Source organism: Rhinoraja longicauda, chromosome 8 (assembly GCF_053455715.1).
Source record: "Rhinoraja longicauda isolate Sanriku21f chromosome 8, sRhiLon1.1, whole genome shotgun sequence".
Classification (NCBI taxonomy): domain Eukaryota; kingdom Metazoa; phylum Chordata; class Chondrichthyes; order Rajiformes; family Arhynchobatidae; genus Rhinoraja; species Rhinoraja longicauda.
In genome coordinates this window covers 37,328,332-37,344,457 of record NC_135960.1, presented here as the reverse complement: position 1 = coordinate 37,344,457, position 16,126 = coordinate 37,328,332, and the positions used below count along the sequence as shown (strand labels likewise).

The window sequence follows — 16,126 nt, the reverse complement described above, 5'->3', positions numbered from 1 at the left end:
CCTATAGTACAACAGTGACCACATTTCACAAGTACATCACTGGTTATAAATCCCTTGGGACATCTTGATTTGTTCATCAACTAACAACACTGTGTAATGTCAGCTCCCCCATTAGACTTCATGAGGAGTCCAGTGTCAGAGCACTATAAGAGACTGTAAAAGCCACAGAGGCAAATCATTACCACATCTTTAGGACTTTCGCTTTCCTGTTTCAAGGGAAATGTCTACAGTGCCTGACAAAATCTGGATTATTATTGAATTTATATAGTTCTGTTCCATATATATATATCTGAGATTTTGAAACCTGCAGCCAAAAAGGTAAACCATAGCGCCACAATTTTAGCGCCACCTTAATCACCACTCTCCTGGCGACTGTTTTGTAACAAGTTTTATTTAAATTGGTCGTATATTTTTTAAGTTAGAGACATTTGAAAGTTTAAAACTCTCATTTCGAAACACATTTTTTCAAAGTGCTGTGCGTATGACGTCACCATAGGGCATGCACGGCCTCTCCTCACTCGCACAAACAAGATGGACGCCGTTAGCAGAACCGTCCGCCCACAATCAGGGGCTCCTCTCGACCCTCGCTTCCCTCTCCCATCTCCCTCCCCTTTCTCCCTTCTCTCTTCCCCACAACCGCTGCGAGTAATTCCAGCTCGGCTAGGCCACATCCGCCGCCGAGCTGCCCTTTTGAGTAGTCCGGCGCTCCCTCCTCCTCCCTGCACACTTGGTAAGTGGTTTTCGCCGCCAACGGCTCCACGGAGGGGAATGGGCGTGGGGGGAGAGTGGGTGGAGGGGAGGATGGGGGTAGGTGGGGGGAGGAGAGAGGGGAGCTGGTGGGGAAAGGGGGATGGGGAGAGTAAGAGTGGGGCTGGGGAGGAGAGAATGGGGGATGGGGAATAGAGAATGGGGAAAGGGGGGTAGTGGGGGGGGAGGAGGGGGTGGGGGAGGAGGGGGAGGGTGGGGGAGGCGAGGGGGTGGGGGAAGAGTGGGGGTGGGGAGGAGGGAATAGTGGGGGAAAGTGAGGGTGGGGAGGAGGGAAGATTGAGGTGGGGGGAGAGTGCGATGCGGGCAGGAAGAGTGGGGGAGGGGGGATTAGGGGTGGGGAGGGGGGAATGGGGGTGGATAGGGCTGGGGGGAGTGGGGATGGGGGCAGGGGAGTGGCATGGGGGTGCGTAGGGGGGGATGGAGTGGGTCAGTGGGGGGAGGAGGGGGGGATAAGGGGGATTGAGTGGGGTTGGAGGGTGCTACACCAATATAGGAGAGGCTTTGGGCCCAGGGCTCCTCAGTCACACCCTCTCCCCTTGTAATGTCTGTGACTTATGCTAACTGCTGTTTCATGGACAGGACTTCTCTGAACACATTTTAAGATTGTTGGTTAGATGCCAGTGTCATGGTTGTAGTGTAGTAGCTAGCAAGAGAACGAATGCTTGCCAGAGCAAAGGTTGCTACGCATCTTAATGGATGGTGTCAGCATTTCCGGTACTGAGCGCCCACAGCCTTTCCCTGGTATAACAGAAAGTAATCTGGCCTCAGAGGTGGTAGGACTCAAAGAGGAGGCAGAGACAAATTAGTGCTTTTGCCTGGGGATAGATGCAAATTCCTTGTCTCTGGCATTCACTTGCAAGTCTCTGCTAATATCAGTGTCTCTTCTTCACTTTCCACTCGATGCAACAGGGCGGCACGGTGGCGCAGTGGTATAGTTGCTGCCTTGCAGCTCGGGTTCGATCATAATTATGGGTGCTGTCTGTATGGGGTTTGTATGTTCTTCCCGTGACCGTGTGGGTTTTCGCTGTGTGCTCCGGTTTCCTCCCACACTCCAAAGACGTACAGGCTTGTAGGTTAATTGGCTTCGATAGAAAATTGTAAATTGTCCCAAGTGTGTAGGATAGTGCTAGTGTATGGGAATCGTTGGTTAGCGTGGTATCGGTGGGCCGAAGAGCCCGTTTCTACGCTGTATCTCTAAACTGAACTAAAAAAAAGATTGCGAACATTGATCATTTGTGTGCTGGATCTCCTAATTTCTGTTATAGGGAGGGAAGTAAACTACCAATTTGGATATAATTTATCCAAAAATGTTTCAATTATTAAATAACTTCAACCATCACGGTGTAGATCAGCTTGTTCCAGATCAACCGATTTTTCCCTGGCCTTTAGTGACTCACACCAAATCCAAACAAGATGCACGAATATACTGATTGTTTCTATTCTTCAGCCAACTCATATCTTCACATTATTTTCCTTATGAAAATGAGGCTATTTACGGAACCATGAATTGAACGTTACATTTCCCCACATTGCTGAAACTTCTTTAAAAATACTTTGTTGACTGTGAAGTGCTTTGGGACTTCCTGAAGACAAGGAATGCACTATACAAATGCAAATTAGTCCTGAATGTGCAAATGAAGTCCGTCATGTAGATGACAATCTGTTCGTTATGTAAATTCCAAGACTTACTCCTTAAAAATATCCAAGCTGTGAATCTACAACCTATTTCACATTTCCTTCACAAGACTGACTTCAGAATCAAGGAGCCGCAAGCTCGCTCCAATCTGCACATGCGATATTTGGCAACACTGATGATTTACTCACCGTGAAGCAATTAAAAAACTTGAACAGGTAAATTTGAAACTTTAAAAGTTATAAAATGACTTACATGCTTCGTTGGCACTGAAGGCCCTAATGATGAGATATAGTACATCACATATTAACATATCACTGAATTGTCACAAGGCCTACTGAAGTGAGATGTAGGCAAGTTAGCCTCCAAACCAGAAATATGTTTTTCTGTTTAAAGAATCCAATAAGTGATATAGACAATTTTTATATTAAATGTTCAAGACCAAATTGTTACTTGCAGTTGGCTAAAAAATTTCAGATTCTTTTATGTATTCTTGCACAGATATCATACCTGTCACGCTCTTCTTTCATTCTCTCCAGCTCTTCTTCATTCAAGACATCACTTTTATGCTTGGTCTTTTGTTCCTTCCCTTTGTCTTCCTTTTTCTTCCCAAATCTATTTTAAAAAAATGCATTTTCCAGTCATAAGCTTATAGATATTTTAACTTACATTTGCAGCATCTAGATGGGCTGATAACGCAATATTTTAGTGTTGCCATTTACTCAGACCATATTTACTGCCCAAGAGTTGTAACTTATGTGGATTCAAGGGCTTTGGTATTCTGGAACTCCATTTGTTGGAGCTGAGGAATGGTCAGTAGAAAGGGACTTGAATCACACATGTAAGACTGATCCTACCGCTCCCTTATAATCACAACTATATGTCTCCAAGATAGAAATCAGGGACAGGAATTAATCCTTTACTTAGGAAATCAGAATCAAATGTTAGCAATCCTTACCATTGCCTTCACTGAAACTTTGCAATTTAGTGCATAACATACTGTAGAAAAAGAATAGTCCAACTTCTCCTCAGGCTTACTCTGACCATTCAATATCATTGGCGATCCCAAATCTTATCACCTTTCCTGCCTGATCCCTAAAACCTTTTCTTATGTATTTGTGCTGGAATCGGACTCAGAATAAAACTCGGAACGCACCAGTATTTAAACGTGCTGTTGTCATGTTATCGCCATCTTGAGTCTCCCCTGCGCATGCGTACAATAGAGCAAGTCATTCAATATGCATATCATATTCTTATACACAACATTCCTCCCCTTTAACTTGGAGGCAGGTAACACAATTTCATCTTCACTGTATATGATCTTTTACACAAATCCATACTCTGTGACACCAAAACTTATGAAATTTATTTTCCAAAACTTAGCTTGTACAAGTGACTTCTTGTTGCCTACTAAATCAACTAACCTCAGTTTACAACTTTAAACCGGTTTTGGATATATTCTTTAGTGAGAATATTCCTCTTCTCTTATGTATAATAAATGTAATGTAACTCACAAAACAACGTGATCTGCGATCCCAGGTGCAATGTATAAAACCACAATGTGTATATAATTGAATAATACACTGTTAGACAATAGACAACAGGTGCAGGAGTAGGCCATTCGGCCCTTCGAGCCAGCACCACCATTCAATGTGATCATGGCTGAACATTCTCAATCAGTACTCCGTTCCTGCCTTCTCCCCATACCCCCTGACTCCGCTATCCTTAAGAGCTCTATCTAGCTCTCATGAATGCATTCAGAGAATTGGCCTCCACTGCCTTCTGAGGTAAAGAATTCCACAGATTTACAACTCTCTGACTGAAAAAGTTTTTCCTCATCTCCGTTCTTCAAATAGTATTATGAAAACCGTCTTACAATTAGATTCATCATAACACCATATATCAAAACCTGTAATATTACCAATGGATTTTCTTTAAATCAACTACCCACATATCCATGTCTAAAGTCACATAATATCAAACAATAGACCTGCATATCGTAACTAAAATGTGTGACAACCAAAATACATGACACATTGCTTTGTGTATATGTAGGTTCACTTATAAAGAACAAAATCATCAAATCGTTTAGATGTTCTTGGAGTTCTATTAGATATGCGTCTATCTGTCTGTGTTGGATTTTTCATGTGTTCTGAAATATCAGGCTCTGGTTGTGATGTTGTGTTATCACTGTGGGTATCAGGTTCGTTACTCTCTGAAGTGCTTGCAGGATCTACACGATCTGGGGTGCTTCCAGGATCTACACCTACGGTTGGAGTTGGCAGATTTATCAGTGGCGCCTCGCTTGGTTGAACCACTTCTCTGTTGGAAGTTGGTGTGTTCGTCACCTTTTGGCAAGTACTCTCTCATTTGATCGTCATGCCGACGAACGACTCTTCCCTCACTCAACTTTACATTGTACAAGACTTCACTGATGACTTCTGTTATCATTCCGTAAAGCCAAGTGGGACCTGATGTAAAGTTCTTGACTATGACATGATCATTCACATCAAAGACTCGCTTCTTGCTTCCTCGATCTGCTGCCCGTTTCATTGAGGCTTGCTTCCTTCGAACAGTTTTGCTGAGATCGGGTCGCAGACTGTCAAGTTTAGTGTGGATCTTTCGTCTGAACATCAGTTCACTGGGTGACTTTCCAGTCGTTCCTTGAGTTGTGACTCGGTACATCAGCAAGAACTTCTAGATCTTTAGTTCCAGGTCTGATCCATTTGCTTTCTTCACACCTGCTTTCACCGTCTGTACCCCTCTTTCTGATAGTCCGTTGATGGACGGGTGCTTGGATGATGTTTGAATGTGGCAGATGTTGTTGCCGCTGAGGAACTTGGCAAATTCTTCAGACACAAACTGCGCACCATTGTCTGTGACCACCGTTTCTGGTTGCAAACAACCGCCTCAGGGCAATCTGTGTTGCTGCTGCTGTTGTGTGTTTCACCCGAATGGCTTCAATCCATTTGCTGTGAGCATCGACCACAATCAGCACATTCTCATTGTCGAGGCTAGCATAGTCACAGTGAATTGTACTTCACGGTCTCTCAGGGAACTCCCATGGATGGATTGGGGCTGCAACAGGACTATGCTGATTCTGCTGACAGCTTGGACAACTTCTCACTTGTTGTTCCAACTCTTTGTTGATTCCTGGCCACCAGACGTATGATCTTGCCAATGCCTTCATTTTCACAATGCCAGGGTGCGTGCTATGAAGTTCTTCAAGGATTCTAGTCCTCATCTCCAGATTATCTGGGATGACCACTCGTGGTCCCCACAGGATTATGTCATCCTCAACTGACAGCTCTTCTTTCTTGCCGGCAAAGGGCTTTACTTCTTCTGGAAGATTCCTTGCACTTGGCCACCCTTCCATGATGTGGTTCTTCACCTTGGAGAGAACTCTGCCCTTCTTGGTGGCTCTCTTCACTTCCTCTGCATCAACAGGGCATGTGTCCAGATTGGTGAGCATTTTGATGCGTGTCTCTGGTGATTCATCAAGCTCGGCGAGCTCCGGATGATTCCATGGAGAGTCCTCTTCGTGGATCGGCAAGCGCGACAACGCATCTGCATTCTGGTGTTTCTTGCCTTCTCGATGGACTATCTTGTAACTGAAGCCAGACAGGATCATATGCCATCTTGCTACGCGAGCAGAGGCCATCGGGCTGGCAGGCTTGTGGTCTCCAAAGAGTCCCATCAGAGGCTTGTGATCAGTCACAATGGTGAAAGACCTTCCATGTAACTGCTTGTGAAACTTCTTCAGTCCGAAGATTATGCATAAACCTTCCTTTTCATATTGTGCGCAGTTCACTTCGCTGGGTTTGAGAGTGCGTGATGCGAAAGCTATCGGGCGTTCTTGTCCATCTGATTCAACATGGCTTATCATAGCACCTAAGCCATAGGGGCTTGCATCCGTTTGGAGCAGGATGGGTTTGGCTGGATCGTAATGCGTCAGCAGACTGTCACTCTGAAGAAGACGCTTGGATCTCTGGAATGCCTGCTCTTGTTCCTTTCCCCATTTGAATTTGGGATCAGGCTTGCTGCTTCTCCTCCCACTCTTTGAATCTGCTGATCTGTACTCTGCCTTCAGCATCTGAATCAATGGTGCAATCTCCTGTGACAGGTTGGGTATAAACTTCCTGTAATACCCCAGTAAGCCGAGGTATGCCTGGAGTTGGCTTTGGTTCACAGGCCACTTTGCTTCCCGCACCGCATCAACTTTGTCTTGAAGAGGACGAAGACCATTCTTGTTCAGTCGATGTCCGAGATATTCGACTGACTCTTGCATCAGTGCACACTTCTCCTTCTTCAGATGTAACCCATTAGTCTCTAGTCTTGACAGGACCACTTCCAGGTTCCTGAGGTGCTCTTCGTCAGTCTTTCCGCTGATGATGATATCATCAAGGTATGGCTTGCACATGGGAATATCGGCTAGCAGACTCTCCATTGTTCTCTGGAACATGGCTGGTGCGCTGGATATCCCAAAGGGCAGTCTGGTATACTCGAAGAGACCTTTGTGTGTGTTAATCGTGGTGAACTTTCGAGCTTCAGAGTCTAACTCTATCTGATGATAGGCATGGGAGAGGTCTAGTTTAGAGAACTTTTTTCCTCCTAGTTCCTGCAGTAGATCCTCCAAAGTTGGAAGTTGATACTGTTCAACTTTCAGCACCTTATTTGCCGTGAGCTTGTAGTTTCCGCAGACTCTCATTCTCCCATCTGGTTTCGGAACAGCTATGATCGGGCATGCGAAATCTGCTGCCTTCACAGGCTTGATAATGCCATCCTGCAGCAAGTCATCCAATGCGGCATCAATCTGCTTTCTAGCAGCATATGAAACAGGAGCTGCCTTGTAAAACTTTGCTCCCCTGTTTTGGTCTTGTGGATATACCTTGGTTCGGTATCCCTTCAGTACTCCATGGCTGCTGTTATCAAACAGTTTGGCGTGTTTGTTGAGTACTGTGTCCATGGCCTCTTGCAAACTGTGCATACTACTCGGTGGACTTAATCTTTGATCTGGCGTGTTCTGGCTGGCTAGATTTGACAACAATCCAGGGTACTTCCTTAACCAGTCTCTTCCCATTAGGCTTCCACCTTTCTTTACTACCACTAGGGTCAGCGTTTCTGGCTTACTGTGAGGTTCGAGCTGTACCTGTACCGCTGCTTGTCCATAGATGTCAACTTTCTCGCCAGTGTAGGATTTCAGCTTGATGCTACTGGGATCTAGTCTAGGGTCTTGACCGAGTTTGCTGAAGACTTCTTCTGGTACGATAGTCCATGGACTTCCAGTGTCAACTTCTAGTTCTACCTCACTGCCGTTCACTATCAAAGTGGCTGTATACGGGTCAGAGTTCGTCAACTTGTTGATCGATTCATCGTTCAAGTGGCTCATGGTTTCCTCTGATGAATTCGAAGCTGTCTCCTCCAAGTAGTCTGCTTTGTTCTGGGATTGTCCTCTCCTCCGCTGGTAGGCTCTAACAGCCCCACACTGGCTCTTAGTGTGGCCCATTCCAGAGCACCTGAAGCACCTACCATCTCAAAATTTGCACCTCGCTGGCTCGTGCATTTCTTAGAGGAGTGACCCTTGTCTTTGGGTGTCCTTGGATGACACCTTGTCTCCTTGTCCAGACGCCCTCCTTTGAAGCTGATTGACGGAGGTAGGATCCTCGAGGCCTTCCGATCTTCGTGATCTGCTCTAAATCTTGTTTTACAACCTCCATCACTGTCGCAATATTAACTGCGTTCTCAAAGGTTAACTTTGGTGTACCCAACAGTTTTCGCTGGATGTTACCATCTGCACACCCTACCACCAATCTGTCTCAGCATATTGTCCAGTTCCTTGAAATTACACCCATCACTTAACTGCCGAAGCTTTGCTAGGAACTGAGGGATTGTTTCATTTGCTTGTGTGCAGGTATAGAATCGATATCTTTGCACTATTTCTGTTGGTTTTGGCGAGAAATCAGCAATTAAAGCATCCTTACATTCCTGATACGTTTTACTTGCGGGCTTATCTGGCTGCAGCAATGCACGTAGGGTGTGGTAACCCTTGCTCCCTAAACCTGTAAGGAACAATGCTCTTTTCTTCTCTTCTGACGTGATATCGTTTGAAGTGAACCACGCCTCTATGACTTCCGTCCATTCCTCAAAAGTATAACCCGATTCGAACTGGGGCACTTTCCCAACGATTGGATTAGCCATGGTTACACTCTTAATACTCGGTTACACAACAACACTATGTAACTCAATACAGTCACCACTTCATATGCATATGACCAATTACTTGGCGTAACATTCATTCATATATAACACTGCCCAATCGATCAACTCAACCATTAGATCGATTACTTACTTAGGACCAAATCTTGGTTCTAATAGCTTCTTTGAGATATTCTCAATTCTAACGTTAGTCTATCATATTTCACGCCATATACATGCATGCACAAAATATGTCACATCGATTTATTTTCATCAATGATCAATATCAACTGAGTTAATTAAGTCCAGATCTTGCTGCGATGAATTCACCGGTCGACTTGACAGTAGACCAAACTGTACGACTATTTATTCACAAAATGCTGGAGTAATTCAGCAGGTCAGGCAGAGAAGGAATGGGAGAGAAGGAACGGGTGACGTTTCGGGTCGAGACCCTTCTTCAGACTGATGTCAGGGGGCGGGACAAAGGAAGGATATATAGAAGGGTCTCGACCCGAAACGTCACCCATTCCTTCTCTCCCGAGATGCTGCCTGACCTGCTGAGTTACTCCAGCATTTTGTGAATAAAAGGATATATCCTTCCTTTGTCCCGCCCCCTGACATCAGTCTGAAGAAGGGTCTCGACCCGAAACGTCACCCATTCCTTCTCTCCCGAGATGCTGCCTGACCTGCTGAGTTACTCCAGCATTTTGTGAATAAATACCTTCGATTTGTACCAGCATCTGCAGTTATTTTCTTAAATTGTACGACTACATCACATTAATCAGGAAAATATTGGAATCCATTTATCCATTTGGATTTTCTGCTGGATCTGACATACATAAAATCTGTGTACAAAAATCCAAAAATTCTGGTATGAAATATTTGATATTTTTTCAAAATTAATCAAAATAAAACTGGTACCAAAACCAGAATGGATCATTTTTGGAATATCGGAAGGTAACCCTGATTTAAACGTGTTTCAGAAGAATTTATTTAATTACGGGCTAATAATGGGAAAAAAGCTCATACTGAAATTCTGGAAAAATGCGCCCACACCAACAATAAAAATGTGGATATCAAATATGTTTGAAACACTACATTTGGAAGAGATGAGATTCCTCTTAGCAGGTAAAGCAGACCAATTCCAAAAGACGTGGTCTACGTTTCTGGACCTATTACAAGCATGAGGTGCAATAGTAATTTTACAAAGAAATAAATAAATAAATGGTATCAGGACCTGGTAACGGGAGGTAAAACAACAAAACAGACTTGGTTGGTAGTCCCCTTCCTGCGGAGTTTAATGTTATAATAGAGCGATTGTTTCTACTTTTTTTTTTTTTTTTTTTCTTTCTTTTCTAGGGTCTACTTTCTTACTTTACTTCCTTCTCTAACTTCTTTTCCAAGGGGCTTTCTTTTCCCAACACTCTCTTGCACTTCACGACTCTTGCGCACTTTCTTTCTTTACTTCTTTACTTCTATCTTTTTCTTAAAGCTCAAAAAAAGGAAGCGGTATAAAAAATGTATTAAGATATACCTGTTGTATTATTGTAATTTACCGTACTTTAAAAAAAAAAAAAAAAAAAAAAAAAAAAATCTGTGTAGGAAGGAAATGCAGATGCTGATTTACACTGAAGATAGACACAAAATGCAGGAGTAACTCAGCGGGATAGGCCGCATCTCTGGATAGAAGGAATGGGTGACGTTTCGGGCCGAGACCTTTCTTCCAGGGATGCTGCCTGTCCTGCTGAGTTACTCCAGCATTGTGTGTTTATGCATACAATCTTATCTTTTAGATAGGAACCATCATGTGATAGCTGTCGAGTCTAGAAACAAAAAAAATATTGCACCCATCAGCCATGACTGAAACCAACTATATCAGTGCTGTTCTGGAAATGAACTGCAAAAGTAAAAGCGTCCTATTTCCTGCCTGTGCCAAAATGCACAGCCCATTGAACTGGTGAGCCTAGGAATCATTAATTATTTGACCTTGGGAAAGGTTTTTTTTTGCATAGTTATAATATACTTTTGAAAATGATAATACATTTTTGATGTGAACTTTGGTTCAGGATTGTTAAGCTTATTATGTTGGCAATATCCTTACTGTCACCTTGATAGAGGAAGGCAGAACAAGGACCACTGGGACATTTAATGGATCAGTACATTAATTAACTCTAATATAAACTTCTAATGAGTCCACCATTGAAACTGTTACTCTTGACAATCTGTGACCATGAAATTTAATGCTGAGAGATGTGAAATGTTATGTTTAGGTAGGAAAATTGAGAAGAAGCAAAATGAACTGGAGGGCACAAATCCTAAAGGGTCATGAGAACACAGAGATTAAGGGGGTGGGGGTGGGGGCATGTGTACATAGTTCACTGACAGTAGTAAGGCAGGATGAAAAAGTGTTTATAAAGCATACAGGATACTGGCTTGATAAATAGTGACATTAAATACAACCGAAGGAAGTCATGAGGAACTTTAATAAAATACTGGTTCAATATTGCATTCATTTCTTAATACTGTGCAAAATAGATTTACCAAAATGCTTCTGTGGATGAGTGACGTCAGTTAAGGACAGACTGATGTGGAGGTTCTCTCTGGCACAGAGAAGATTCTTAGGGGTAGGACGGAACTGTAGATACTGGTTTATACTCAAGATAGACACAAAATACTAGAGTAACTCAGCGGGTCCGGCAGCATCTCTGGAGAAAAGGAATACGTGACGTTTCAGGTCGGAACCCTTCTTCCTCTCTGGAAAAAAGGATCAGGCAATCTCTGGAGAAAAGGATCAAGCAACCCTTGGAAGCAGGGTTGCGACCTGAAACATCGCCTAATCCTTTTCTCCAGAGATGCCACCTGACACGCTGAGCTACTCCAAGATTCTAAGGCGATCTGATAGAAATTTAAAATCATAAAGAGTATTCTCAGAAAGAAACTGTTCCCATTGGATGAGGAGACATTCAATGAGTGTCTCGGCAAAGGAATCAAAGGTGATGAAAGGAAATGTTCATATTAACACAGGGAGCGGATAACTTCCGAACATAAGAGGATGTAGGCAGATGCAGCCAGCCTCATGCAGTGTTCAAAAGGAAATTGCTTGCATTTCTGAAAGAGAAGAACCCGCAGTGGGTGGGAATTGGGACAATTGAATTGTTCTTATCGAGCCAGTATGAATTCAACAGGCTGAACAACCTCCTTCTGTGCTGCAACCATTCTGTGATTATGCGACACAATTCCTAAGAAAAACTGATAGGTATTCCACCAAAGCCCATTAAAAAGTAAGGCCTGGACCAGGAGTGAATCAAAGATCTGCCCAGTTGAAATAATTTTGTATTCTGTACTGCACCTTAATGCAAGCACACGAACGATAGTTTTTCACCACAGATACAATCAGGGAAAGTGCTTAATGATAAGGAACAGCTTGTCCTGTGTTTTGCTTCAAAAAACACAATGGAAAATCTGTTAGGATCATTCAATCTGCAGCTTATCAATTGTATATGGGCTATTCAATGCTATCTGCATGTTACCTTCAGTATTCTTGCACTGAGTTTTAATAAAATTACTCTTGTGGGAGATTGTGTGGATTAGGTAAAAGGCAATCGCATTGCTATGTTTAATATGAACACCATCTTTCACGTTACGATTTGACAAACAGAGAACATAGCTGGAAGTGTCAGTAGATGACTCACATCACAGATCTGAAGGACTATCAACAACCTCAGTGGCAGGATTGGCTAATTGAATCAGTACATATGCTCAAGCAGATGATATTGTGGAGCCCAAAATCTCTCAACTTCACGCAGTTGCTGTATATTACATTGGCCATTAACAAAATTCACTTCAGCAGATCTGGCAACGTCTGTGCAAACTTCAGTGAGGTAAAAGTTAGCCAAAAATCTCTCTAGCCAGACCTCCATTTGCAGTGTTTACAAACACAGCAATATGTGGCAGATGACAATAATGAGATCAACAACGGTGAACTCGCAAACTTTTTGTTGTGAAATTTTATATATTTCTCCCCTCTTACACTCAGGGGGAGTCCATTGCAAATGGGGGTGCAGAGGATATTAGAACCCCAGTACTCAGATGCTACAGACCAATGCAACATTTGTCCCTGTAAGTATCATGGAGTCATGCTCCACAGGAAGTTGTCAAATGATGACGTGTCTTTGAAAGAGCCAATCAGTCACCCTCATCACGCACTCTCCCCCTAACCATGGAAGATTTTTTACCCCCTTTTCAAGCACACATCAAATTCCCACCTTGAAAATTATGAGCTTTTTCAGGATGGTGTTCAAATCGTACTCATTGAGTGAAGAAAAATCTAAATTCTCCATTGCTTCTTTTGCCAATTACCTTAACATCATATCCACTGTTTACCCAACACTTCAATTGTATCTATCGTAACGTTCCCTGCTCTGAGATAGCAATCATATTTTTTTAGGTCCCGACTGTTCACCCCATATTGACCTCACACAGCCCAACAGTTGAATACGGTGTTTGACACAACACTCTGTGCAGGAACAGAAAGTCCTCATGCAGTCATGAGGCTGATAATTTACTTACAGTGTTCCATTTTTAAGCAGATGAACAACATGAGAGGCATAAAGAGAAATAACATCTTGTTGGCAATGCTCCATGCAGTCTCAAACAGTATTTCATTTCCCCCATCACTAAACTCGAATGGGACATCCACTGCATATAAAAATAACACACACATACATATATGGCATTATATTTATACTCTTCCCACGATGCAAATATATCACACTTTCCCATCTGCTTTCAGTAACAAATTCAACGTCGGCTCAGAACTACAGCCGAAGCTGAATTAATTGAATGAGCAGACGTAAAACAGGGAACATTTCTTAAAGTTTTGTTTATTAGAACTGGCATTTCTCATTGGTGAACAAAATTAATGAGCATTTTCGATTCCTTTTAAAGTAGGGCTACTTAAATATTCAAAGTGAAACCTAATTAGCTGTTTCAGTCATCACAATTTAACTGGCCAACAAAAATATGATTTTCACACAAGCAAGTGCTTGAAGAAACATGTCTGAAGCCGTATATTAATGCAATGGTCGTGAAAATAGAAATTGAATGCGAGGTTCAAATTGTAAAAACATATAACTGTTTATTCAAAATGGCCAATATTGATCACACAGCAGTGAAACTTCACAAGTTGATTTTCTGCAAGCACAAATGTATAGATCATTTATTTTTGAGCAGCAGTGCAAGTGATGTAGTATTCTTTTCATTGCAAAGAGCAACAGATTTCACAAAACCTTCCTTCCATTGAAGGTGGTTTTGAGAAGCCATTCTCATTGTGCCATCAAACACTCATCATAAGTTAACCCACTCATTCCTGGGAACATTCTTGTAAACTCCCCTTGGACCTTCTCCATACATCCATCCTCAGATATGGTGCCCAAAAGTGCTCATAATACTCCAAATGCGGCCGGACCAGCGCCTTTTGGAGCCTCAGCATTAAATCTCTGTTTATTGTCACATGTACCAATTAAGGTACAGTGAAACTCGAAAGACGTGTGATTTTGTAGGATAATTGTCCTCTGTAAAATGTTGTAGTTCGTGACCTATTATTGGAAACAGTCAGACAACCGAGTTCGTTTAATTTCTTTTTTGTGAGAGACTGGATGGAAGCTTTAATCTGACCCTTGTAGTTTTCAACAGCTTCATCTGCCAGCATGAAGCGGTGCTCTCTGTGTTCCCGCCCACCTGCACAAATCACACAGATCAGATTCTTGTCAATTTCACAAAACAGCTTCAGTTCTTCCTGATGTTCCTCGCAGTGAAGTTTACTTTCCTTCTCTGTCCGATTCAGGCTCAGTGTTCGAGCTTTCTCAGCCAGTCTCGCCAAGGCCCGATTCACCCTGAGGGTGCGGTCTGTAAATTCCTCTCTACATTCCGGGCAGGTGTTTCTCTCCTCCCTGTCCCAACTCTGTGTGATCCAGGAGCGGCAGAAGTTGTGCCAGTGACACTGGATCGAAGAAATCAAGGCAGATGGGACAAACTGCCTCCTCGGTCCAACTCTCGACCTGGTCTTTCAAAGCCATTTTAACTCTGCCCGGTTTCGAACCGGGGACCTTTCGCGTGTGAGGCGTGTAGGGAGAGGATGAAAAAGTGTGTAGGGAGAGGATGAGAAAGTAGGCTAGCAGAGAACTCGTGTGAATGGCTGATTGATGGCTAATGTGGTCCTGAAGGGCCTCCTTTAATGCTGTATCTCTAAACTATGGACCCTCCTCCAATTCAAAACTCTTCTAACCAAAGGGAACATCCTCCCTCAATCCAACCTTTCGAGTTCTTCCAGAATTGTGTTTGTTTTGATAACATCAGCTGTATTACTAGAAATTCTATGTAACTGTCCTCATCCACTCAATTGTTCCTTACACACAATCTCACCATCCCCGAGATCTTCCTCTACACAAGAAAAGTATTTCTTGAGTAAGAGCAAAACTGTACACATTACTGCAGTTGCCATCTCACCAAATTACAAACATGCTTTCTTCCTCCAGAAGATCAACATGCCACTTTTTTCTATTCTGTGTGGTGCATGAAAGTGGATGACAACAGACTTTCCCACATTGTATTCCATCTGCCATATTCTGGCCCACTCACTAGGCTTGTCCATATCAGGCGTCTGAAGAAGTGTCTTGACCCGAAACGTCACCCATTCCTTCTCTCCAGAGATGCTGCCTGTCCCGCTGAGTTGTTCCAGCTTTTTGTGGCAATCTACATTTAATGAACCCTGACCATCTCATGCCTGAATGCTTGCTACTGCTCTAACATTGATTTACTTTCAAGTATCTGCCCCCAATCTACTGCTTCAATTCTGAATCTGGGTTCTGTCTGTAGAATTTCCATATCCTCCAGTAGGTTTCCACTGAATGTTCTGATTTTCTCCCATATCCCAAAGGCATACAGGTCAGTAGGTTAACTGGCCGCTGTAAATTGCCCTTGATAGAATTGAGCATAGTGGGGGGAAGTGGGAGGGGGAGTTGATGCGAATGTAGGGAGAATAAAATGGGATGAGTACATGATTAGTGTGCATGGGTGCTTCACGGTTGGCATGAAGGGTCTGTGGTGTAGGACGGAACTGCAGAAGCTGGTTTAAACTGACGATGGACCAAAGATGGACACAAAATGCTGGAGTAACTCAGCGGGACAGGCAGCATCTCTGGAGAGAAGGAATAGGTAACGTTTCGTGGTGAGACCCTTTTTCAGACTAGAGTCAGGGGAAAGGGAAACGAGAGATGTAGACGGTGATGGTAGAGAAATATCGAACAAATGAATGAAAGATATGTAAAAAAATAACGATGATAAAGGAAACAGGCCATTGTTTGCTATGTCTGTTTGTGTGCTGCAAGACTCTCCTACTCCTGGTCTATCTTTACCCTTTTCTAAAGCTATGCTAAATGCAACTTATATGGTCATGGCCAAGAAAACTCTCCCTTAGATACACTTTTACCTGTCTCACTTTATTTCTTAAAATCACACAGATTTCTGAAT

General features: G+C 43.0%; 1 protein-coding gene across 3 annotated transcripts in view; it reads right to left on the bottom strand.

Moving 5' to 3' along the window:
* Positions 1-16,126, bottom strand: part of LOC144595861 (partitioning defective 3 homolog B-like) — a 916,989-nt gene that overhangs the window by 258,517 nt on the left and 642,346 nt on the right. For all 3 annotated transcript variants that reach the window (XM_078403665.1, XM_078403667.1, XM_078403666.1), the window contains one exon: positions 2,912-3,016. In XM_078403665.1, the coding sequence (XP_078259791.1) occupies positions 2,912-3,016 (105 nt within the window). The remainder of the gene's footprint in view (positions 1-2,911; positions 3,017-16,126) is intronic.